Source organism: Penicillium manginii (assembly GCF_028828005.1).
Source record: "Penicillium manginii strain IBT 31320 chromosome Unknown utg000005l:1.0-5665137.0:1.0-5668048.0, whole genome shotgun sequence".
Classification (NCBI taxonomy): Eukaryota; Fungi; Ascomycota; class Eurotiomycetes; order Eurotiales; family Aspergillaceae; genus Penicillium; species Penicillium manginii.
Window position 1 is genome coordinate 225,323 of NW_026643106.1, and position 23,794 is coordinate 249,116.

Genomic DNA, 23,794 nt, shown 5'->3' on the forward strand with positions numbered 1-23,794 from the left:
GGTAGCTAGAAGAAGTGCGCTTCTCCCCGGGGGATCGAGAATGTTGACGTCGATGTGTTTGTGACTCAACAGGATTTCTATTGCGACCGGGTCGTCGTATATCACAGCCAGATAAAGTGCGGTGTACCCTCGGTCATTTTGAATGTTGATATTGAGTTACGGATCTTTCAGAAGCATCCTCAAGATCTCATGTTGTTGATATTCGAGGGCTATCAGGAGTGGAGGTAGGGCTTTCGGGCTCCGACCATTGATATTAATATCACGTTGACGGAGAAGCGTTCGGAAGGTTGACAATTTTCCTTGCATGAGAGCAAAGGACAGGGCGGCTTGTGCCCATTGTTTGGGGTAACAGACATCTAGAGGCTTGCCGCATGGCAATAGACCAACAAGACAAGAGGGTTTTGGAAGCGCTGATCTCATCAGACGGATTAGCTGCCTTTGGTCTTACTTATGCTTGAATAAGTGGAGGTGACTCACGAACGAAAGGTGGGGGGCGCGCCATGTTTTAGAAAAGGATGAGATTATCGCGCTATTTTTTCGCTAGATGATTTGTATCTCAATAAAGGAGATCTCTTTGCTGTATCATGCGACAATTGATTAAGCACAAAGACATTCAAGGCGATATTTATAGTGAGATTTTATTCCGAGCATCTTTGACCTTGAGAATATTTGATCTGCATTCACATATTTTCACGTATGAGCTCCCATAGTTGGTCTGCTCCGATTTTCAGCTTTACTTGAAGCTCATCCAATTATAATATGGATCGCTGTAGTTCCCAGAAGAGATCGATTCCGCAGAGCAAGCAATTGGCTCCCAGGAATGAAGCTGTCATGGGCTAATGTATCCGTAGGTGCGGATGGTGTTTTTCGAAGCATTAACCGCCAAAAGTAGGAAACCACAAGCTGATCATAGACGCAAGACTTAGCGCGAGGCAACAGAAAAATATTTAGCTTCTTCTTGTTGAGAGTAGCAGAGATGAGCTATGTGGGACCGTGCCCTGCACAAATCGTGTATACTGAATGCCAGTCCTCGACACATTTTTAGCAGAGTTCCCAGGAACTTGGTGTGAATAGTTCATTGCGCGAGCTCAAACCCGGTGGCAAGGCAAATATTCTTAACGCAAAGAATGACGACTCTCCTCCTCCTTGGATACACTAAGGCTCCCCTGGCTTTGAACTAAGCGTCGCCGTATTTAACGATCTTTATTTCGCAATCGGGACCCTCTTCTCACCGTGACACGTTGTTTCAATGTCTTTTGTCATGACTTCCGAAATATATTTCCAAGCACTGCTAATTACAATACTTCTATTTGCTTTGATAGCCAGGCTGCTCCTCTTATGGGTGTTCGGAGATGATTGGCCATTTCATAAGACGGACTTGGCCCTATACGTCTTATCCTTTCTCCTGTCCGCTGTATTGACAGGGCTTTTCTGGAGCGAGAAGAAATCGATATGGATTCAAATTCTCCTTGGAATTCTTTCAACAATTCCTTCTATGCAAAATGTTCGTTATAGCTTGAGAAAGCCAGTTCTACGCTAATTCTGGCCTAGTTTCTCCGCATCGACCTCCAGCAGCTCAATAATCCATTCATAAATCGATCGACACGTGTCGTATTCAGAATCTATGCTTTGACATCAACGGTCTTGAAGATAGTATTCACATTTATTGGAATATTCATGCTGGGTGATATTCATTTCACCACTCCCTTCCTGCTTTTCCTGGATCATCTCAGTGAAATGGCTTGGTGCCTGTGGTTAGTAAAATGCGCCACGCAGGGCCGGAAGAAGCTGCATTTTATCTTGACCCATTTATCAAACATGGGTGCTATATTGCTAGGAGTCGCTATCTTTGGTGCGATTTCAAGAAAATGGGACATTGCACTTGAGGTGATTTTCCATCATCTAAGCTTACATTATGGGAGAGCTGACATAGGTTAGATCCAGCTCATCATATGTACTGTGCGGGCGATATACAGCCAGGCTATTACGTAAAGTGTAATGAATGGCTTTATGTTCATTGGCTGAACCAGATTAGGTCATTCCGAAGGATCAGAAAATACAAATTGCCAATGAAAAGGGGTCTTAAGTGGAGAAGGGGGTGAAATGGCTGTAAATTTCGGTTGTGACTTTTTCATGTAGGCTAGATTTACACTACATAAAATGATTGTATACTAAGGGGCCTGGTAAAAGACAGTCCGTAGAGAGCTGCGATTCTACAATGCCAGCCCGCTTAACTCCATTTCCTGTCTTAGGCTTGACACAGAAGATGGATATAACTTTAGATGATCACAATGACACAGCCGAGCACAGCAGTAAGTCTACAGCTCTGGCGCTGAAGCTATTTGTCAATCGAGGAAATTCAGGGTAAGAGAAGAAGATTGGTACATTACGATCAGTCTGGGCGACAAGGGAATACATCGTGGGATGAGGATTTACAGATCAGGAAGCAAGCCGCACCATCGGAAATAGCTACGAGATGTCTACATATACAATCGAGTTGATTTAATATCAACTTGGCCCAAAATTGTATATATAGCCTCCTATTTCTTCAAGAACTAATAATACGACTCATACCTCTAAACAACAAAAATCTATTCCACTGGGTCAAATTGCTCACGCGGCAGTCTTCTGCACCTGACAGACTAAAAGTGTTGATGCATTCGAGTCATTCACGGCACCGAGTGTCCCATCATCTCTTGGACTATATCAGTAGTATCATTGGCATCCAACGACAGCGTGTATATCGACGATCACAGGCTTCTGGCCTTAGGCGTCCCCAGGCATTCATGGCTCTGATTGGCTTAGATCTCTTTGCAGCGGTACCCAATTTCATATATCGACTTAGTTCCCGGGAATTCGATGCAGGTACTGCTGGTAGGCTATCCAGTTATGGTAGGTGTAATGGTGGGCTTGGGCTCCCAGGAGCTCTTGGCAAAATTTGGACCAACCATTTCCACTGGGGCTTTGTAGTACATGTGGATCTTCCATGACATCGATTGGCTGTTTATTCCTCAGTAAATGTCATTCTATAAATAGTGTCCAATGATCACACTGATGACGGGCTGTTCAGCTAGGGTAGGTGTAGTTTTGGCTTTGGCTCCCAGGAACTCATAGCCAAATTTGGACCTATCATTTCTACGGAGGCTTTGTGGCACATATGGATTATTCATGGCACCGATTGGCTCATTATTCCTCCGCTCTATTAGTGGTATCCAATGATCGCATCAATATTTACGACCCACAGGCTCCTGGGAGCCAAGGCCGGTTATTAACCAATAATTTCAAAGACGACTTGTGAGCATGTGGGCCATTGATGGCACTAATTGGCTTATTATTCCGAGTAGTAGTACCCACCCGCATCCGCTTCGTTCCCAGGAGATTGATGCGGGTAATGCCTTTGCAAAGACGCGGCTGACGCAGAGGTTTGTTATTCAAAAACGTATTCGAACTAGTGACTGGCTCACCCTACAAGAAACTCTGTTGTGAGATATGGCTGTACGAATCAGCCGCGCGCCGACCCATAGCTTGTATCTACTTGATATTGTGTAGGTGATGGATTTTCTCCGATATGCGAGGTAGGCAACGAAGAAACCTGCGGTCTGCCTGCCTTTGGTGAGTTGCTGTTGCGTGGAGTCACGGGCTCATCGCCGGTGAGTGGGATGAAATCGCACGATCTTGTCACCTTGCCCGTTGCAGTAAAGGGCGGACTGACGGTGATGAATGTTGATAACTGTTATCGGTTTTTATCTACGGTATCATGACTGTTTAAACAATGCCAACAGCCAGAAACGTTTCTATTTTCTGTCTGGATCACCATGCGCAAAATTTAATTCCTCTGAGAGTTGCATTAAACCAATGATGAAATGTTGAGTCAGTCATCATTGAAGAGAAGTTCGTGTTTGAGCCCTCGCAATTAAACATGATGATCTTATTGACGCAGAGTGAATGACTTGCTGAATAACTATAAATACCCGGTCCTTGGCCAGCAGTACCATCGTTCACAATAATTCCTTTGTGATTCTGGAACAAAAAGTGTCAAGTATGATTCGTCTCCACGGCTACTCTTTGGTATGGATTGACCTCCAAATCATGCAATAAAATGAGCTGACCTCTTACATCATTGAAGCCTAACTTTTCTCAAAAGTCAATCCTTCAAGAAGTGAGTGCAGGTGCCCAATCATTTTAAACCATGCTAACGTGGAGGATACTCAATATTAGCCCATCCTCCGCTCAACACTGAGAATTTATTGAACAATCGTTTCAAGGATCTGGAGTGGTCCAAGCTGGGGGCACAGTAAGTTCCAAGCTGCCTTCACAGGGTACCTACTAATGATTGATGATAAATAGATGTCATGCTTTACAAAATTCCCTACAGTGAACAGCATTTACCGACAACGTGAGTCCAAAAACTACGGCAAAATTGATAGCAGATATCATGTGCTGACGGCCCTCTCTGTAGGATGGCAAACTTTCTATCGCAAGTCACTCAATGTCTTGTAAGTCACGCTTGGGCTTTTCCCTGCTCTTTCCCAACGCCCGGTACTGCACTTCGATCTCAAAATGAACGCTGGCTGTTCGGGGCTCTCCATTATTCAGAAAATATCGCTGATGATTCTTTACACTAGACCTGACAGAGCTATGTTCCCCCTCGTCTTCGAGACTAAACCAGCTGCAACAACCTGACGGGCCAAGCCATTTAATCTCACTACACTTGCGTCTTTGTTGTTTCAGAAGAAATGATTGACACGGGCACTTCGCCTGGCGCATTAAGCAAGCCCATTTCAGGAAGGCTTGATGCCCTTTGCTTAGCCATACGGTAAACTTCCAAAGTCTCTCCATTCCTCTCTTCTACATTACCCTGTCCGAACAGAAATTGACAGCCAATGTATTAGCAACTCACCATATTCTGACGGCCATGAGCCTCTTGCCCATGTCCAAATTGAAGGCTTGTCGGTAGCCATGAGCCGGTCTCACTGATGACCGAGCGAGCCATCGGAGCATCCGCGACAACGAAGAGAGGCCGAGAATCCACCGCCACGGAAAAAGACAACCAACTCTTTCCCAGGTGGCATCAATCAGCAAATTGAAAAGAGCTATTGGCAATAGTCTTAAGGCCAGTTATTTCAATCCCGATGTCAGCTGAGCAAGTGATAAGGCAGGCTGTGGCTTAGATCTACCCCAGATCCCTCGCCGTGAGACCAGTGATTTCCCGGTCAGGTCGAATTTTGTCGTAAACCAAATACACCGAATCTCTTGTTCAATGGTACTTTGCCGAGACCCGGTTGAATATTTGCCCTGAGTCGTGTATTGGCAGGTATGGGTACATCCGCTCCCCTGGTACATGATGATTTTGCTCTCGTGCACATGGAATCGAGTTGAATCCGCTACATCTCTGGCTGACTTTCGCTGATATGTACTGTACCAGACTACATTGACGGTAAGTCTGCACCATTCCAATTCACCAGGAATCATGTTAATATCGGCAGTGGATCACTGCCCTAATTCAGCCGTTCCGACGAGTTCAATCGAGAAAGTGCAATATAGCCGGCTGGGGACCTCGTCTAGGTCGCGAACAAAGTAAGTTGCGAATGACTATTTTGCACCAGCTGCTGATAACCGGTGCTAGACTAGGTATATCCAACGGCAAGTTGCCTTCGCTGTGACCTGATGCAGACGGTCATTAAAGCTGCCACCATGGCTCGTTTCATGATTGATCCTGATAAGTACATCCTCATCTCTAGAATAATTTGGAAGGCAACTAACCATAGTGAAGTCGCTGGAACCTGATGCTATGCTCAATGCAGCCGCACGTCGACCGAATGCATCCTTGATGTCACCGCTGAGGGGCACGGACTCGCCAGCAGAAGCTGTCTTGCAAGTACAGCCAGCCGATTGCCGAAACGGTCACAATGGCCCAATTGTTATTCGAAAGATGCCAGTTCGGTTTGTGATATTAGTGGAGAAGTCGTGCTTATTGACTTCGAACGTAGCCGCTGGTGGTACTCTCAGAGTGGGCGTGACGGGTGTTCTACGCGATGCTCCAGTGCACCCAGCCTTGGCCCCCCGTAGATGAGTCTGGTGCGGCATATCCTCGATGACCATCAATTTCATGCCGCCGGTAGCTGACTTTGGCGGGAAGGTCAATCGACTCCGCAAATGTGGGTTCGCCATTCTCGTTTGAGATGGCAATAGGTAAAATTACTCCGCAGAGCGAATGCTCGGAAAACGAATCGGAAACACAAAGTGGGCTGCGATTTCGGGTGGGCCGCATGAGCAAGTTCCGTCGCTCTGGGTCAATTGCAATTGATGCACCCTGCGGAAATCGAACCTGTGCCGCTACAGAGAGCAAATGTGAAATTCCACTAGACCACGTAGGAAGAAAGGCTGTCGGCGCCGCTTTTGCTTCATTATAGCCACCACATTTTAAGTAACGACACCCGCGCGTTCTTCTGGGCACACATCCGGCAAGATCAGCGTTTCGAGCTCCAGAAGTGTCCTTCATTCGATCAGGCCGAGTCCAAATGATAACTGAAATATGCTTAGATGAATGAGGCTTTCTATCGCTGGTACCGTTACAAATAGTTCTTTGCCGATTTTACCGCCGATAATGTACCTAATAGGATTGGTTTGGGAATATATATATTACAGGTATCGAATCAGCATATGGCAACAGCATTTCAGATATTGTACAGAATATGGCCAAAGAGCACGCGATGAAGCTCGAATCGAGAGAATGTCAACAGAAAAGCGACCGAAGTATTTACTATCATATCGAATCCAGTTTGTAGAAAGCATCATTTCGCACTTTTTATCAACTTTTGCATTCGTGAGGAACATAGATCCTCACTATGACCGGGATGGGTGTTTACCGTTGGCCGCCACTTCACCGCCCGTGAGTCACCCGCACTGCACTGCACATCATGTTAATTCACCATTCATTCACTGATCCCGTCGCCATCACCATCATCACCAAGTCTCAACCGTCACTCACCTCCAATTCCCACCATCAACACACCATCCACATATCATCTATCACCGTCAACCACCGTCAATCGCCGTCAACATGTCTTCATCGTCAACATGCCCTCACCATCAACACCCTAGCACACCACCCACTCACCGTCGAAACTCCGCATCTCCCTACATCCAGGCAAACCCTGCTGCCACTCCAGCCAGCAGGGACAAATACCCAAACCAATAGAGACTACTTGAATTTCAGCCGCCACCCCAAGTGGCCATCTCACTATCAGCCATGAGTCGATGCTCTAATTCACACTACGCGGAAGAGAATGTCTAGTTCTGAAGCTCAGGGCGTGGATGAGCGCTACAAAATGGATTGTTCGAAATCTACATACAATAGTGAAAAGTCATTCTAAACCATGTCTTGCTGGATTCTTGATTCTATCGATTCTTTGGAGCAGGTCTTGGCTTCTTCGAGGACTCCCCGAATACTAGTCTCTGACACCACGAAGAGGTGCCTGCAATCGCCAGAGGATCAGGACGAGGGCCGCGGCGCCACGGGTCGCCTAATGAGCGCAAATTTGATAACGCAGGGCTCAAGGCTGCATGGAAGCTCAAGATTATACAATCACAGGGCTCAGGGTTGTGAGGGAGAACTTGGTGACGCAGCGGTCTCCTGCGGAGACTCGTGATGTCGCAGATGTCCCTGCGGAGTCTCTTGATCTCGCAGATGTCCCTGCGGAGGCTCTTGATCTCGCGGATGTCCCTGCGGAGTCTCTTGATCTCGCAGATGTCCCTGCGGAGTCTCTTGATGTCGCAGATGTCCCTGCGGAGACTCTTGATCTCGCAGATGTCCCTGCGGAGTCTCTTGATCTCGCAGATGTCCCTGCGGAGGCTCTTGATCTCGCAGATGTCCCTGCGGAGACTCGTGATGTCGCAGATGTCCCTGCGGAGACTCGTGATGTCGCAGATGTCCCTGCGGAGACTCTTGATCTCGCAGATGTCCCTGCGGAGGCTCTTGATGTCGCAGATGTCCCTGCGGAGACTCGTGATGTCGCAGATGTCCCTGCGGAGACTCGTGATGTCGCAGATGTCCCTGCGGAGACTCGTGATGTCGCAGATGTCCCTGCGGAGGCTCGTGATGTCGCAGATGTCCCTGCGGAGGCTCTTGATCTCGCGGATGTCCCTGCGGAGTCTCTTGATCTCGCAGATGTCCCTGCGGAGTCTCTTGATCTCGCAGATGTCCCTGCGGAGGCTCTTGATCTCGCGGATGTCCCTGCGGAGGCTCTTGATGTCGCAGATGTCCCTGCGGAGACTCTTGATCTCGCAGATGTCCCTGCGGAGTCTCTTGATGTCGCAGATGTCCCTGCGGAGACTCTTGATCTCGCAGATGTCCCTGCGGAGTCTCTTGATCTCGCAGATGTCCCTGCGGAGGCTCTTGATCTCGCGGATGTCCCTGCGGAGTCTCTTGATCTCGCAGATGTCCCTGCGGAGTCTCTTGATGTCGCAGATGTCCCTGCGGAGACTCGTGATGTCGCAGATGTCCCTGCGGAGTCTCTTGATGTCGCAGATGTCCCTGCGGAGACTCTTGATCTCGCGGATGTCCCTGCGGAGGCTCGTGATGTCGCAGATGTCCCTGCGGAGGCTCTTGATGTCGCAGATGTCCCTGCGGAGGCTCTTGATGTCGCAGATGTCCCTGCGGAGGCTCGTGATGTCGCAGATGTCCCTGCGGAGCGCATTTATACAACACAGGGCTCATTGGCTGTGAGGGAGCGCACTCTTACAATCGCAGGGCTCATTGCTGCGAGGGAGAACTTGTTGACGCAGCACTCTCCTGCGGAGAACTTGGTGACGCAGCGGTCTCCTGCGGAGAACTTGGTATCGCAGCGGTCTCCTGCGAGGCACACTTGATCACGCAGAGCCCGTCCTGCGAAGAGTACTTGGTAACGCAGATCTTACCTGCAAAAGACACCCCAAGGGTGCGAGGCCCGGAGTGTGAGGAGGAAAGTCCTGCTTTTCTTTTCGGCGGGAAAAAAGCGTCTTTTATGCTATTCTAAGTAGGGGTTTCGGCAGCGACCACTTGCGTACATTTTGCCGAGTCCAGAGATTTTGACTTCAAATTCGCACCGGGCGACCCTAATTTCGTGGGTGTTGAGGCGGCTTATCAACGTTGAAATAAGAAATTTCAAGAGTTTGGGGCGGAGAGCGGGTGGAGTGGCACGCCCCACCTGGACCCTTGGCTCTCCGGGGTCTAGGCCTGACAAACAAAATGCCTCAACGTTGTTGACAAAGGTCAAACGACTTTCAACTTGGCTGGTAAGTTCGAGAATGGGCTGGCTCTGGCAAATCGACTGACCATACCCTCGAACTTGTGTTTGTAGACTTTGGCATCGTAGCTGCCTCGATGCAGTGCTCCCAATTTTGGGACGCATCTACCCTTCCTCACTACATTTATCTGATATAGGCACTGAATGAACGAATCTTCAATTATATTATCAGTTCGATTGACCCCTGCTAGAATATTACAAGCTTATCCAGCCCAATGTGCACGCAGATGAGTCTTTCTCTAGCAGGACACGTTGAAAGTGACAGCTTAGCGGCACCGATCGCTGGGCGCTGACTTGAAATTCCAACCGTGAAGCCAACTTTCTGCGAGCCGCAGATTGGGACGTCCAATTCGTGCAGGTAGCTTGTTAGTCAACGTTTGTCCCGTCGAAAATCCGTTGAAGTGTTGCCAAACGCTTATTGCGCCCCGCTTTGAATTTTCACAATGTGAGACCAGATATGGCTGGCCGGGGCTCAGGGGGATGGCCTCTTCCACTGCGGGCATTTGCTCGCCGGATCTATTTTCACACAACATATAGTGTCACACCCGTCACGAATCATATAAGAGCCACTCCCGTCATAATTTCAAACAGATCTATTTGTCGGCAACACCCCGCTTGATTCGATACGCGACTATGGGAGCCATTCGAAAATTTCCACGCACCCGGCAGATGCCAGACTTCCGACGTCGATTGCAGCGCGCACTGTCCTTGTCATCCTCGGAGTCCGAATACAGCCGAAGCCCATCTCAATCTCTGTCTGGAGACACCACCGAGGAAGACCCATCGACCCCCTCGAACAAAAACGACAAAGCTGTTCCGCAACCGGGCGATCCTCCCAATACCCACGATCACGGGGCGCTACCGAGTCCTCAATACGGCGGACACTTATCTCAGCCCAGAGATAGCAACGTACTTACTCTCACATGCCTCGCAGAGTTAGTCCGAGTCACCCCTTATCGTGAAAGCAACGTGTCTACTAACAGATGATACTTCAAGACTAGACGTGCGGGTGAAGTGAGTTTTACATTCCCTCCAAGCAATGAACAAAGGGCTGACCTAAGGCCAGATCCCTAGAATGTAAATTGACGGACCAAAATAAGTGTATCGAGGATCTCCGCAAGGACCTGACAGACCTTCTCCACCGGCTGGAGGCTGTCGAGGCGGAATCAGAGGAGCGGATGAAGAGCGATATGACTGAGACGCCAGATGGACCGGAGCAGAAGACGGTGCGGACCCGGCGGTCGCAGCGGGGATAAAATTCAACTGGCTCGGGGGCCTCTGTGGACATTATCTATGCAGAAATTTATCGAGCATTCGACATATGGGCTCTCTCACGCTGAATACACACTTGCCTTTCCTACGATTACCAGTTGTACAATATTCGGACCAGGACTCTTGTTGTGTTTTCAATAGGTGGTACGCAACAAAATCTGTCTTCTGCGAATACAGCAAAGGCCTTGCAAATGGACCTTTCATGAATATACCTACCCACCGAGTCAGTCGATATTACAAATTGCACGGAGGTACAGTTTTGCTCAGTGGCCGAGTCTATATACCAATTCGTCCCTTCGGTAAGTCTTTCCGGTACGGCGGCAACGCGACGCGAATGACGCAATTATTCTTTGATTTTACATGAAAGATGATGAATTTTGAAGAGATACTTTGACACAAATAGCATGGCCCAGGCGAAAAGCATGGCATCTTGCTCTGAAACACATCCTACTGATGAGTAATTGGTTTATGAGTAGAAGTGACGCGGACTTGAGAAACGCCCAAAACCTGAACCGAGATAGCGGCTTTCACCCTGCTGGACCTCTCGAGCTTGATCGCTAGCTCTGCCTGAACCAACCACGATCTCTCTCTCATCTGTTGTAGCATGTAATCAATGCGATCACAAGACGGATCGATAGAGGTGTCAAGTTCTATCTCGAAGTTCTTCGGATCTATCGACGCATGAATCCAAATGAACCCCATCGAATACTCAAAGCAGGCTGGGTCTGCATTCCCCGAGGTCACAAGCGTGTTGAAAAGAGGTCCCATCGTGGTTGACGGAATGCCAGCGCAAAGGTACCTCAAATATTGACTACTTGCCGTCCGTTTTCCCTTACTGATCATCTCCACCTCATCGGTTGACCGTGGATCTAGAATGACCGAATCTGAGATCCAGTACTCGGTTGACCAATTGTAGAAGAGTGGAAAACTTTTCCCGGCCAGCAAATTCTCAAAACGAAGCATGCTTTCCCGGACTTTGGAAGGTCTTTTCCATTCGGGTAGCCCAAGGAGAATGATCTTCATATCTGTCAGGTTTTCTGTATGCAGAAATCCCACATGATATTCCTCCGGCTTCAGATTCGTCAGGTGGGCCGAAGGCTTCACGACGACACTTCCATTTAGCATAGAAACGAATTTGTCTGCCCTGTCAGGTCTGTTGGAAGGGTGATCCTGTGGCATGATAGTGGATTGCAAGGTAGTGTTGATGCTCTGGCCACAGAGCTTGGACTGCTCCCATTTCCAGACAATCTCCTCGGTTTTCGAATATAGAAAAGGGAGCCGGTTCACAAAGGCTTCGGAGGAGCGATGCATCGGAGATGGAGGCTTGTCTTTAACAGGATTAGCTTTTTGGTTTGCCATAGCCGGAATAAGGTATATCACATACCGACAGGCTTTTTACGGAAGCGATTGGAGTCGAGCTTTGAGTGTTTATACAATGGTTTGTAATCGAGATCCATTTTTTTGTAGTCGCCAATAAAGAACGGGCCGGAAAGCAACGCGTCGAAGCTGGGACAGACAAACTGGCGATCCAAAGGCTTGTTAGGGGGGTGATGTAGTGTGAAAAAATCAACAAAGACACTTCTATGCAAGATGATGTCGAGAGAAAAGCAATCACGCCGAGCTATGCAGCTATGCAGTTGTCCAAAACAGATTTTGAAATGGGATGGTGATGGATCATAATTTAAATTATTTAGTGATGATTCACCTAGCACTATGTCGTTGAGACTTGAACTGATTTTACCAGTGCAGTAACTAATGATACACAAACACACATCTCGGCCCCTCTCAGCCCCTGCAGGGAGGCTAAAGTTTGAAATGTTGTGATTGTGGAAAGAGGTTCTCAGTCTCGCTACAGAGAAGTCTTTTTGGGTACTGTCTCCGCTGCATAGGACTAAGAATAATCATCGGGCTGTAGCTATGCCATCAAACCGAGTTCGGTAACTTCAGTACTTTTTACCACGGCAGGGCATGCATGATTCTTTTCTTATAACTTTACCGCAGCCTACTCTCTCGGTTATGATACATACGATCAAAAATCTTCAAAATGGACCTTTCTATTCGAATTAAGCAGATAAATTTCTTTCTCGTATCTGATCATCCAGTCAATATATCAGCCCCTTCTAGGTCATCCGCTGTGCTATAGGTTCGACAGAAACATAAAAGACATTAATATACAATTCTTCTCGGCCGCCACCCCGATGAATTTCCTGCCACGCTTTGACATGAAACATTTCCGTGACCACGATGCGATCGGGCTTTGATTGCATAACTTTAGGGATCATTTTGATATCTTTTTCTAGATCTCGGATCAGACTTTTGCTGTAGAACAAAATTGCAGAGGCGGTGGCTAAATCACGAGTGGTGCAGTTAGCAAATGGCTTAATCCCCTAAACCAGAGAGATTCTGAGAAAAAGGAGCGGATCCAATGATAAGAATGCATGCGTGTAATAGTCTATCATCTCCGCTCTGTTTTTGACATCAATCCTTTGGGGAAGTACCGCTGCAACCCTGACTTCTTCGTTCTGGAACGCCATTTGAAGGCTTGTGAGGATGGACTGCAGCTGCCCCATCGAGAGGTCAGAGGGCAATATTGGTGAAATTCTTAGATGCTCCAGCATGGCAGAACAGAATAGCTCGTCAAGTAACCAGATCTCTTTTGATTCGTAGCCCCGTATATGCAGAGCATCAATGCCCATGAAAGCGTAGCATATCAGAGCGATACTGGCTCCCACACCAAATGGTCTGTAAGGAAAACAGGGTCGTTCGAAGCACGTTTGAACAAAGCTAGACTCTTGCCATGAATATTGTCCGAGGAGGAATAGAATATACCGGATCTGTATTTCCATGTCTTCGTAGGACATAGTAAGTAAGCCCTGAAATTCGCTTAAAGCGTCGCGGATATCAGTGAGCCAGGACTGCAACTGACTGTACTGCAAGACGAAACTCTTCTCCCAGTCATAGTCACTCCGGTATATTATGGCCCATAAGGAGCCTTCGTTTCCAGGGAGTATTGCAGTAATGAATAAGTAGGTTAGAACCAGTAAGAGCTGATGAAAGGTGTGGCGGCTCTTGGCTGAAGGAGTGCCAGTTGCCGGAATTTGGGGTTGGAGCCGAGGTGGCAAGGAAACCTGGAATAGCGTGAGCCGTGAATGCTAATGTACAACGAGACTGCAGAACTTACCGAAAGTGCTATATCAAAGTATGACTGCGTTGTACAAGAGCCGAAAGAGCTCGGGCACTCCTCGCCTTCGTTTTTCCAATCTTCTATCAGGCCGTTGCTGGCGTGGAAATATCTTGAAGAGAAGACGTCGGTAGATGGAGATTGACATTCATACCCCGTTTGATTGAAAACTTTCCCGGTCTTACAAGTTTCCCTTTGTGTATCGATGGTCTTCTCATTCCCCTCATTATAATGCGTCCCCTTGGCCTCGAAGACAGCTTTTCGCCGCTTCGAACTTTCTGGCTGGGTTGGCGGCATTGTCTTCTGCCCCAAGGTCTTCTGTCCGAAGGCCAAACGGACCCGTTCTTCATACAAACAAAGATCTGGTTGCCCACGGTCACAGTAAGACTGACAGGCGGGCATATCGCTACTGCATCCTTTTTTGGAAATGCGACAGGGGATGCAGGGCCGCCGTAATTTTCTGGGGCATGGGGCTGCCATTCCATAAGGCTCTGTCATGGCTTCGGATATAAATCAAAGAAATCGGATTGATTGCAGATGTAATTTTTTGTCTCTATCAAAATGGTGAAGCAAAGAGTGGTGGAGATAGGTCGTGGCTTGAGAATATCTGATTTAAATGAAATCTGATAGAAGTGAAATGCAGTCGAAGCGACACTGAGTCTACTTTAAATACACTAGCAACCGTGGCTATGATATTCTTCGGACGGCGTTTTCTTTAACATTCTTCAAGGCTTTGGTGGCGAGCTGTACGGCTCCTAAAGTGGTACGTAGTGAGCCCTTTCGGCATACTGGATCCGATGCTGCCTGAAAATACATGGTATTATCTGGAGCGTCGCGGCACTCAGCATGCCTTGACACTTTCACCCCTTATTCTCTGGACAGAAATAGCCTGTGGTCTGGAGTCACATCAATTGTGACACACTGAGAGAATTGTAGTGACCTGGGGAATACCTTCGGTGTTCCCAGGAGTAACAAAGCGCATTGGGTCCTCAATGCTGATTTTGCCATCAGAAAGTAAACCCCTGGATCCACCGAAGAGATCCCAGGAGCATGATGCGACCTAGAGCTGGACGCTCTAGTCGGATGGACTGGGCCAAGGATTGGAGCCCTTCATAAAGCTGCCCTCGTGTCTCTTGGCCTTCTGCCAGGTTTCTCTCAATTTCACACCCTCTCACACTTCTTTTACATCATGGTTCGTTAAGTATTCTCACGACATATTGCCCATGGGAAACTAAACAGATTAGTAGTCTCAAATCGGAGACTTGCCTCCAGAAATAGTGTTGATGATTGCCACATACCTACATGGTAGCGCAAAGTTCGCTCTTGCAAGATCCTGCAGATCGCTGAACCACCTTCTACGAACGGGAATTCTCCAATTCAACATCGAATATCAGAACAGCAATCTTCTTGGCCTAGCCGCCAAAGATGACAATGTTGATCTTGCGCTCCTGTTGCTTCATCACGGAGCAAACGTCAATGCCTTCTTTCGTGGGAGAACCCCGGTGATGAGAGCTCTCAAATATTCTTCATCCGCCGTGCTCAAGCTCCTACTGAAAAGTAGTAGGCTAGATATCAATGTCCAAAACCTTGAGCATGAAAGCGCCTTGTGGTGTGCGGTCAAATATGGCTCATGCTTGACGCTGCGGCCCATACTGGAACGAACGGACTGTGCAGTCGATCTTCAGCATCAGAGAGGCCAAACCGCACTCCACCTCGCCGTCTGGTGGGGCAAAATTGGGTTGGCGGAGCTGTTGCTGTCCAAAAGCAGTGACCCCTACTCACCCGACGAAACTGGCAGTTCGCCCAGGGCATGGGCCGCCCGATATAACCGGCCGTCTATGAGGGCCGTTTTTCTAAAGGGGCAAGACTATTTGCACCTAGTGCAAGATAATTTCGATGAGCCAGCGCTGCATCAGGCGATTCTTCATGGATCGGTGGATGCTGTGAACGTGCTCTTGAGACAAAAACGTCCTGGTGTGGCGACAATCGATAGTCATGGTGCGACAGCACTCCATCTTGCTGTCTGCAGTCGACGCTTGGAAGTGGTTGACCTCCTCCTCCAGCATCCTCATTCTGACGTGAACTGTGTGGATAATGTCGGAGATACCCCGCTTTGGTGGTCGACGTTACTGTCATATGACGAGATAACGGCAAGGCTACTCGCTGTAAAGAACATTGATGCCAACTTGATCGGCGGCTCCGGTCGGCTAGACACACCCTCGGCACCACTACACCATGCCGCGACTCGGTTGGATACCACGATTTTGATGCAGCTGCTGACAGCTCCAGGTATTGATCTGAATATCTACGCTGCAAGACAGACCCCTTTTTCTGCCGCCGCCGCTGCAGGCAGAGTGAGCGCAATGAGAATCCTTATAAGTCAGAGGGGCGTCGAAATCAATACGGGAGGAATTTTAATGGACCCTCCTCTATGCCAAGCGGCGGTAGGAGGCCACTTGGAGGCTGTGAGACTGTTGGTCCAGCAAAGACAGCGGCTCAGAATCAACCAGGGTACCTTGACGATGCATGACACGGCTCTGGGGATTGCCGCCCGTGCGGGTGACCTGGAAATAGTCCAGACTCTGTTAAGACACAAAAAGATTAACCCCAGCCTGGAGAACCGATGGCTGGAGTCTCCGTTGGTGTTGGCAGTCAAAGGCGCACATGTCCTTGTCGTCGACGCTCTACTGGCGGATCCAAGGGTGGATACGTACAGTTTGCGAGTCGCACGAGCAATCGCGACACACGAGGGTATCTGAAGGGCCATTCAGTATGAGATGGATGATCGCAGAGCCCGCTGTGAATGGATTAAGGCACGCTGGTCCCTGGCATAGTGGACGCGGGTAGTCTGCGTGGACGGGCGCTGAGGTAGTGCTGCTTGAGGTACTGAATGTGGGCTACAGAAAAGTGCCGACCAGCATTGATACACGATGCGCAACGTGTACTGCAGCTTATAGCAAGCATGAAAGGAATATAACCATTGATCTCACAATACGTGGTGGTAACCAGATTGCCTTTAGGAGCTGCAGAAACTGCATTGCTCTTGCCACAGGTTTTTCAACGTCGTGCATTAAAGGTCAGAACGTGCGTGGACTGTCTGTCAACACAACACGGGTGAAGTATGACCCAGGATAGTTTGATGGCAGTAAATCTCTCTCCCAGAGTGATATGCTGTATTTAAGATCTATGGAAACCCGCTCTGTTGTGCACGCTCAATCTTCCCCATTCCTCACTAATGAATCCACTCACGGCATCCCCTTCACCCGCGGATCGGCCGGCCAAAAGACAGCGAAGACTCTCCGAGGACACTTGCAACGACCCGAACGCAGAGGATAATTCACCCGCCTCAGGCTCTACCGCAGTGAGCAACCTCCCTACGACGCAACTTGATCAAATCCTGCGCCGCAAAAGCGACCTCGCCCTACCGGCCCTAAGACTCTTGGATTTGTATCTATGTCTATGGGAAAGTTATGTTGTGAAATCGGCGGAGAGCATCCGGCTCGAAGATGAGCGGCGTCAGATATGCGAGTTAAACGAATTGCTGGAAGAAGAGACCGATAGTCTCCTCCAATGCTGCAACCGGCAGGGAGTGGAGTTAGAGAGTCGAAAACGGACAGTGAAGGCATTCCATGTGAATGTCATATCGGCCTTGGAAACCATCGATCTCCCTTACTATCGCATTGATAGGCCTTGATTTATGCACAGAGCCATACGTCTTTTGTCCGTTTAGAAATATTTATTCTTTTCGATAGTACAACTTCAGCTGGAACTTCCATGGAAATATTATTTACTGTACCATGTATGTGAAGCACGGCGAAGTTCTACGACCCCTCAATCGCTGTCTTGCCATGTTTCTCAAATAGCTTCCATGACCTAAATTCTCGGCCACCTATAAGCTACCTATATCTCATTTTGTAATAATGTGATATCTTATCGATGTATGGTTCCCTTTCACATAGGGATCTTCCATCGGCAAACATGAACAGTTTGGTTTTCTTCTTACAGCTATTGTCGAATCAACCACCCATCCTATCTTTTCGGCTATCTCCAGATGTCATTAATTTATTCATGATACAGTGTGGCGTGTGAGGTCGAATGGATCCGACTTTGAATATCAAGGGGTAAAACATAAATTGGACAAAAACCACTATTTACTTCACTATCTCATAGAGTGGAATATAAACTGACCAGGATTCTATCACTGACCTCGCTCGCGATTCATCAGCCCTGGCAGTTGGCCTTCCGAGCACTGCTCCCAATCATTGAGAATGCTGAGCAATCGCCCCCGAGATGCCTCCAATGCTTGATTTAGATAATCGAACTGAGATAGCTGCTCGTCATGATGAGCTAGAAACATCCCCTTTTCATTTTCCAGTCGTGTATTCTCCCTTTTCAACTCCTGGTTGGTCTGACGGAGCTTCTCACTGCCAGTATGTTTCGACATGCATGAATCCCAAAGTCGTCGGTAGAGTCCCAAGATTCGAGCTGCTTGAAAGGCGAGCTTTGGATCATCACGTTCAAGCTCTGCAAGAAGCTGTAGTATCGGCTGGAAGGGTTCTGCTGCAGAAGTTTGTTCTTCGTCGGCTGGCCGCTGGGAGACCGGCTGCGTGGATTAGCATCATGCACGACATTAGAGGTTAAGATAGTTCTTACCTGAGTAGGAGTCTCTGCAGCTGTCAATTCCGGGTTCAGTCGCTCATCTGGGCCTGAAGTTGGATCGGAATCGGTCTTTCCGTCCCCTTGTAGGTCATGGCACACAGCAAAAGGATCCATTTCTCTGTTCATGGTAATATATTTGAGAATTTGGATATATGTAGTATGAATAGATTAAGCATTATTTCATCTAATTTATAGCCACGAAGACCGATAAAGCCATCAAATTCGGTTCTCCATAATGCTCAACGCTTGATGATGTTATTATAACCAATTGTTTATTAGCAAGGAATATGTGGTCGACAAATAACTCAGTTTGAATCAAGTGGAGCAACGTTAACTTGGTTATTACTGACAAAAGATGAAGAAATTCGTGCAAGAGAAGAGTTTAAAAGTGGCACAGTGGGAGTAAGCTTTGGTTGTCTCAGCGTGGAATCATCACCGTCACTTCAGCCGTTGAAACAGTGATAAATGAGATATCGCTCAAACGCATTTTTCTTATATTTGTAAAATGCACCAACTGGGTGCTGTCAAAAGTATTCCATGGAAATATTGAGGAAATTTTCCATATTTCCACCGATTTGTATATCGCCATTTTCTTTTGTATACATATCTGCTCGCCGTTTGTATCAAGCTACTGGCGGCCTCGGTCTATCGCACGCTCAGAATCTTGCCGCCCAAACCTCTCCCGTCGCAGATTGGTGTTTGGATTATGCGATCGCCAATGTTGCATTTCGCTTTCTTCTACTCTGTACAAAGCAGCCAACTGTCACAGAGCCATATCCCGTGCGTGCAATTTCCGAACGATTGTTTCCAAATGAATTCGCATTCTTTGAATCAAAGATCAATCATGAACGAGCCGAACAATCAATGGCCCTTAATTTCCGACAATTGCTTCATCACACGTCCCATCTGTACGTCCTTTCCACAACAGTCGTCTGGGGTGCTTAATCCTGAAGAAGCGTTGCGACAGATTCATCGAAATGGTGTCGTCGGTTGCGGCTTTCAACGACCAGGACACTTTTCCGATCCTGGCTTCATCCATTGCGAGCCGATCCCTGTCATTTGCTGGCTAGAAAATATGCCCAATTCGTATCCTTTCAGCCCATTAGAGTCATCCTCCAAGCCCCATGCCCTTGAGGCAAAGGTGGCCCCTACCTGCAACTCCTGTTTTATGCGACTTGACAGCAATGAAGCGCTTGCAACGAGCCCGGTTTCTCGGGAGCCTGCGAATGCCGCGCCTCCTTCTTCCTCTCAGGTACCTCCGGATTGGAGCTTCCAGAAATTGCCACACAAAATACCCCAGCGGCAGTTCGAATGCAAATACCCGGGCTGCCACCGCCAGTTCATGCGCCGAAAGGCCCTCGAGCGACATCTGACATGCCACTCAAATGAAAGACCGTACGCATGCTGGGTGCCAGAATGTCATCGTAGCTTCAAACGATCGGACAATCTGAAGGCTCACTACCTGACTCATGCGAAAATGGGCGGTCGCAACCGCTATGTGGCAACCCTGGACAATACGAGTCCTGCCTACAACCCTAAGTTTCGCGGTCGATTGACATTGGAGGGCTGGCCAGCTTTGTAATATCGAGAAGATTCAAATCTTTAACCTAGAAGATGATGTTTATGTGTCGCAATGACCACCCCTTCCATTTCATGGCTTGCGTCTGAGATCTCGGCTGCCTTAATGTATGAAATATTTCCCCCAAGATGTGACATGAAAATGCTTTTGCCTCCAAAAGATTTTCCTCGCCTGCCGCCGGTTGCAAGTAAATAATGTATAGTCAGATTTTGATGTAATTCGCGTGTGATGCATGCGGATAATATTGATACACTAGCTTTGCTATCAATTCAGCGGTTTCTAGAACCATTTTCTAGAATCAGAAACCCCAATAGAGGTTGCCCATTTTAGCGGCAATGATTAAATGATCGATCTTTTGTCCGGAGGTCATACTAAAAGTAGACAACAGTATTAGATTAGATACCAAATACCCAGCTTGTGCTTTGAAACTCTGGCTCCCTTTTGTCAGATCCACTGGGTTGATTATTCATGTTATTTTAATAGATGCAGGACTCTCATATAAACTTCAGGCATACGAAGAATTTTTTTTCTTATTTTATTTTAGTGCTAAAAAAGTAGACTGCTTGTAAATTGTAAATTGGAAACCTGGGCAGCGAGGTGCAGGAAAAGAAGAACATCCCATGCCGGGATTGGGGCTCCATAGTAAAATGGTAGACTTAATCGATAGAACAGTAGCAGCATAGCCTAGCACAAGCTTAAAAAATCAAGCAAAATTTTTGGTTCAGCAATATGTTATATTCGAAGAGCTGTTCGGGCCCGAGGAAGTAGTCGGGGCCGCCGATGGTGCTGTCACTGACACATGGATGGTTGTGGTAGACGAAGAAGTCAGTTGGGATTCAATGCCTTTCGTTGAAGACCTTGATTTATTGCTGGCGGTGCACAGGCTTCCCTTAACCAGGGCCTCCGCGACCTTGCAACTTGTCGCATCCCCTTTTTCATTGTGGAAGTTGATGAAGCCGCTTCGATGTACCTCAACCCACGCAGAACTCTGACTGGAGCCACAAAACATGGCTTTGAATGACGACGAATTGGAGTGTGTGCCTTTGGTTTCTGGGCTCAGGTCTCAAAGATGTCAGAAAAATTGTTCTTTCGTCAGTAGATTGCATTACTTACGGGAACATGATATGCCGTCAAGAGGCGCAAACGACTCCGAGATCCCGGTGCAGTCGAAGTTCTCCGTGGAATACACAAAGCAATGGTTATTATGGTCAATGATCTAAAGTGTTCCGCCAAAGACCGCCGATATGAGTGTAGAATAAATCAACAAGCAATGCATGTCTCTTTCGGAGCTGAAGATGGGGGTTTTCGTCAAAAACAGGATCTGTCTTGCTCTTTAAACCAGGCATTTGGCGACGCGCGTGAAGCTACTTATAACTCCGTTTCTAACTAAGCTACAGGAATTTTTGGACACACTCCATTCTCAATATGTTTAACATGGTCAGCAAAATCTTGACTTGGCCAAAGAACTCATACCGAACGTATCTGTAAAGCCTTTTTTGTGATGAGTTGTTGTGGAATTAAATGGGAATCTATTAACTTTCCAATCGCTAACAGACCGCAAGCTTTTGTTGTTCCCATGAAATTGATACAACAATATTGGCTATCAACTTAAAGAGACAATCATCGGTAGAAGTTGTATGCGCACTTTGACTACTGTCGTACGGCTCCATTTGCAATTTCGTGGCCGCTCAAGGGGTGCCCAAGTGACCAGATGGAGCCCCGAGAATCCTTAGAAACCTATCAAAGATCCGCTGAAAGAAAGAAAAAAAGGACTCTCCGACCCCAAAAGCGGTTGTTCCAGTTATAACAGCTTTTGATTACCAGTCGTTTGAGGTCACTCAACAGGATCTTCCAAGATAATCACAAACGCTTCCCACAATGCCGTACTGATAAATTATTGCTTTCTCGTCTATCAAGAGAAGACTTTAGGATTCCGCGTGGCTCCTGCTGAACAAGTCAAGATTTTTTCAGTCATAATACAATAATCCGTCCTCCAAGCTATTTGCAGTATATCAAGCCTCTGATTTGACAGATTGAGTGTCCAAGGTTGCAACAGTCATCCCCCAAAGCTTGAGACGGCCAAACTCTGAGTGAATATGTTACTCACTTACTGCATTTTCTTTTTAGGTGCAGCTACAACAACTCTCGGACAAACAGTCAGCCTCTTACTGCCAGGATTTCAAGGGCGTGAATTGGAGGCGAGCATATTATCTACCGTATGTGAGGAAATGCCGAGATATTAGACTTCAAGAATCTGAATTGACTTCTTATCTAAATTCTAGGATGATGAAGCGACAACATTCCTTGTGACTTGCTCTCAAATCGTCGCTGCATCTGACTGCGGCGTTTCCGAAGCAGGAATGACGGCTATCCTTAAGAATGACTCCATAGAGCTGGTGGATGTCAACAAAAAGAATAGTTTGGTACCCTGTATACACTCAAAGAATTTTTGATATTAATGAATCATTGCAGCATCGCGTCCCTGTCGTGTCATATTACCGGAACAACTTACGCATCCTGCTATGCTACCAACAAGATTTCGGTTCACGCCACACTAGCCCCGAAATACCTCAACTGGATGGCAATACCAGTTATGTCCGCGATATCAACTACAACAGGTGCACTAAGCTCCTCAATCTCCACCCAGCAAGTTATGGTCACATCTCCCGTGAAGCTGCTATCAGGAACAGAAACGGCTGCTACACTGGCAGCTGAGAGCCAAGGAACATTCTGGCTCAAGACCTCTTGGGGCTTATACGCCACAATGGGATCGATCATGGCTGGAACTCTGGGGTACACCTTGCTTTTCCCATTGATAGGCTCGCAATTTCAATCTTGACAGTGACCAAAGTCTGGCAATTAACTGCTCAGGCTTACTTGAAAGGAATGGCACCTGTAGCTCATTTTCCCTCGTTGGTACCAGTACCATTTCACATCAATCATCTTGCATAGATGATGATTAGTCTATCCTAGACAGACGGAATTATGTCATATTTAGATACTCAGATGATCAGGAAGATACGATACGCTACTGTGTCTAGTGAGGGCCATCTCCTGTCCAACAAAATTCACTTTTTTCTGTGTAAGGATGCCGAAAGATAACATTTTAGAAAACTTTCGACGAGACGTCCTTGATTTGAAAGTTCTTAGTTGTGTGACAAATTCAGACAGGCGGACTTCCAAGTTCATAATCATGAACCGCACGTAAAGAGTTCTCCCAAGTATGGCTTTTCCGGGACTCACAACACTCGTGCACGTATGAATTCCGCATACGCAAAATTTCAAATGTGTTCGATGGGTTTTAAAGTCTCTGGACAGAACTACAGTGTTGTTCTGGTTGTTACAGTACTGCAGTGCTAGGGATGATAGAATTTCGAAGAAAAGAAGTTGAGCTCCGAAGCAAATACACCTGATCTTTGAACCCTTGGCGAGGCACTTTATCCATCGGTAACCTGCTCCGAAGAAAACGCGAGACAGACCGACTTGCCATCCAGTGAGATGAAACTGACTTCAATCTGATTATTCGTCTCGGTATTGCATAGAAGGCTGGTGGTGAGCATTCGATATTGAATAATGAGACGGCATCCAAAACTTTCTCGTATTAGATACATGACCTTGGCGAAGAAGACAGATCCTCGCTCACAACATACTCATGCGGCATCTCGCGCTCCCACGATTGCCACAAGACCAAATACTGTACCACTGAAATTCCATCTTCGGAGATCAAGCGAGAGGCAATGGCGCTAATCGGTATCTTTTTGCCGACCTGGTTGCTCCCGTTAGCTCGGCAGCCCAAAGAAATCCCATGGGCACACT

General features: G+C 47.5%; 4 protein-coding genes across 4 annotated transcripts; 1 reads left to right on the forward strand and 3 right to left on the reverse strand.

Moving 5' to 3' along the window:
• Positions 1-7,887: 7,887 nt before the first annotated feature.
• N7533_006475 (uncharacterized protein) lies at positions 7,888-8,566 on the reverse strand (the record flags this gene model as incomplete). Its single annotated transcript, XM_057103125.1, has 2 exons — positions 7,888-8,176; positions 8,487-8,566. Coding segments are annotated over 2 exons (369 nt in total), but the record flags the coding sequence as incomplete, so codon positions are not given.
• Positions 8,567-9,920: 1,354 nt separating this feature from the next.
• N7533_006476 (uncharacterized protein) lies at positions 9,921-10,543 on the forward strand (the record flags this gene model as incomplete). The annotated part of the gene is made up of 3 exons (XM_057103126.1): positions 9,921-10,222; positions 10,284-10,301; positions 10,354-10,543. The coding sequence occupies 3 exons, from the start codon at positions 9,921-9,923 to the stop codon at positions 10,541-10,543; spliced, it is 510 nt and encodes a 169-aa protein (XP_056958083.1).
• Positions 10,544-11,006: 463 nt separating this feature from the next.
• On the reverse strand, positions 11,007-12,016 carry N7533_006477 (uncharacterized protein; the record flags this gene model as incomplete). Its single annotated transcript, XM_057103127.1, has 2 exons — positions 11,007-11,887; positions 11,944-12,016. 2 exons carry the CDS (start codon positions 12,014-12,016, stop codon positions 11,007-11,009), a joined length of 954 nt encoding a protein of 317 aa, XP_056958084.1.
• A 663-nt stretch (positions 12,017-12,679) lies between these two features.
• N7533_006478 (uncharacterized protein) lies at positions 12,680-14,037 on the reverse strand (the record flags this gene model as incomplete). Its single annotated transcript, XM_057103128.1, has 3 exons — positions 12,680-12,946; positions 13,058-13,687; positions 13,741-14,037. 3 exons carry the CDS (start codon positions 14,035-14,037, stop codon positions 12,680-12,682), a joined length of 1,194 nt encoding a protein of 397 aa, XP_056958085.1.
• Between the last annotated feature and the right edge of the window lie 9,757 nt (positions 14,038-23,794).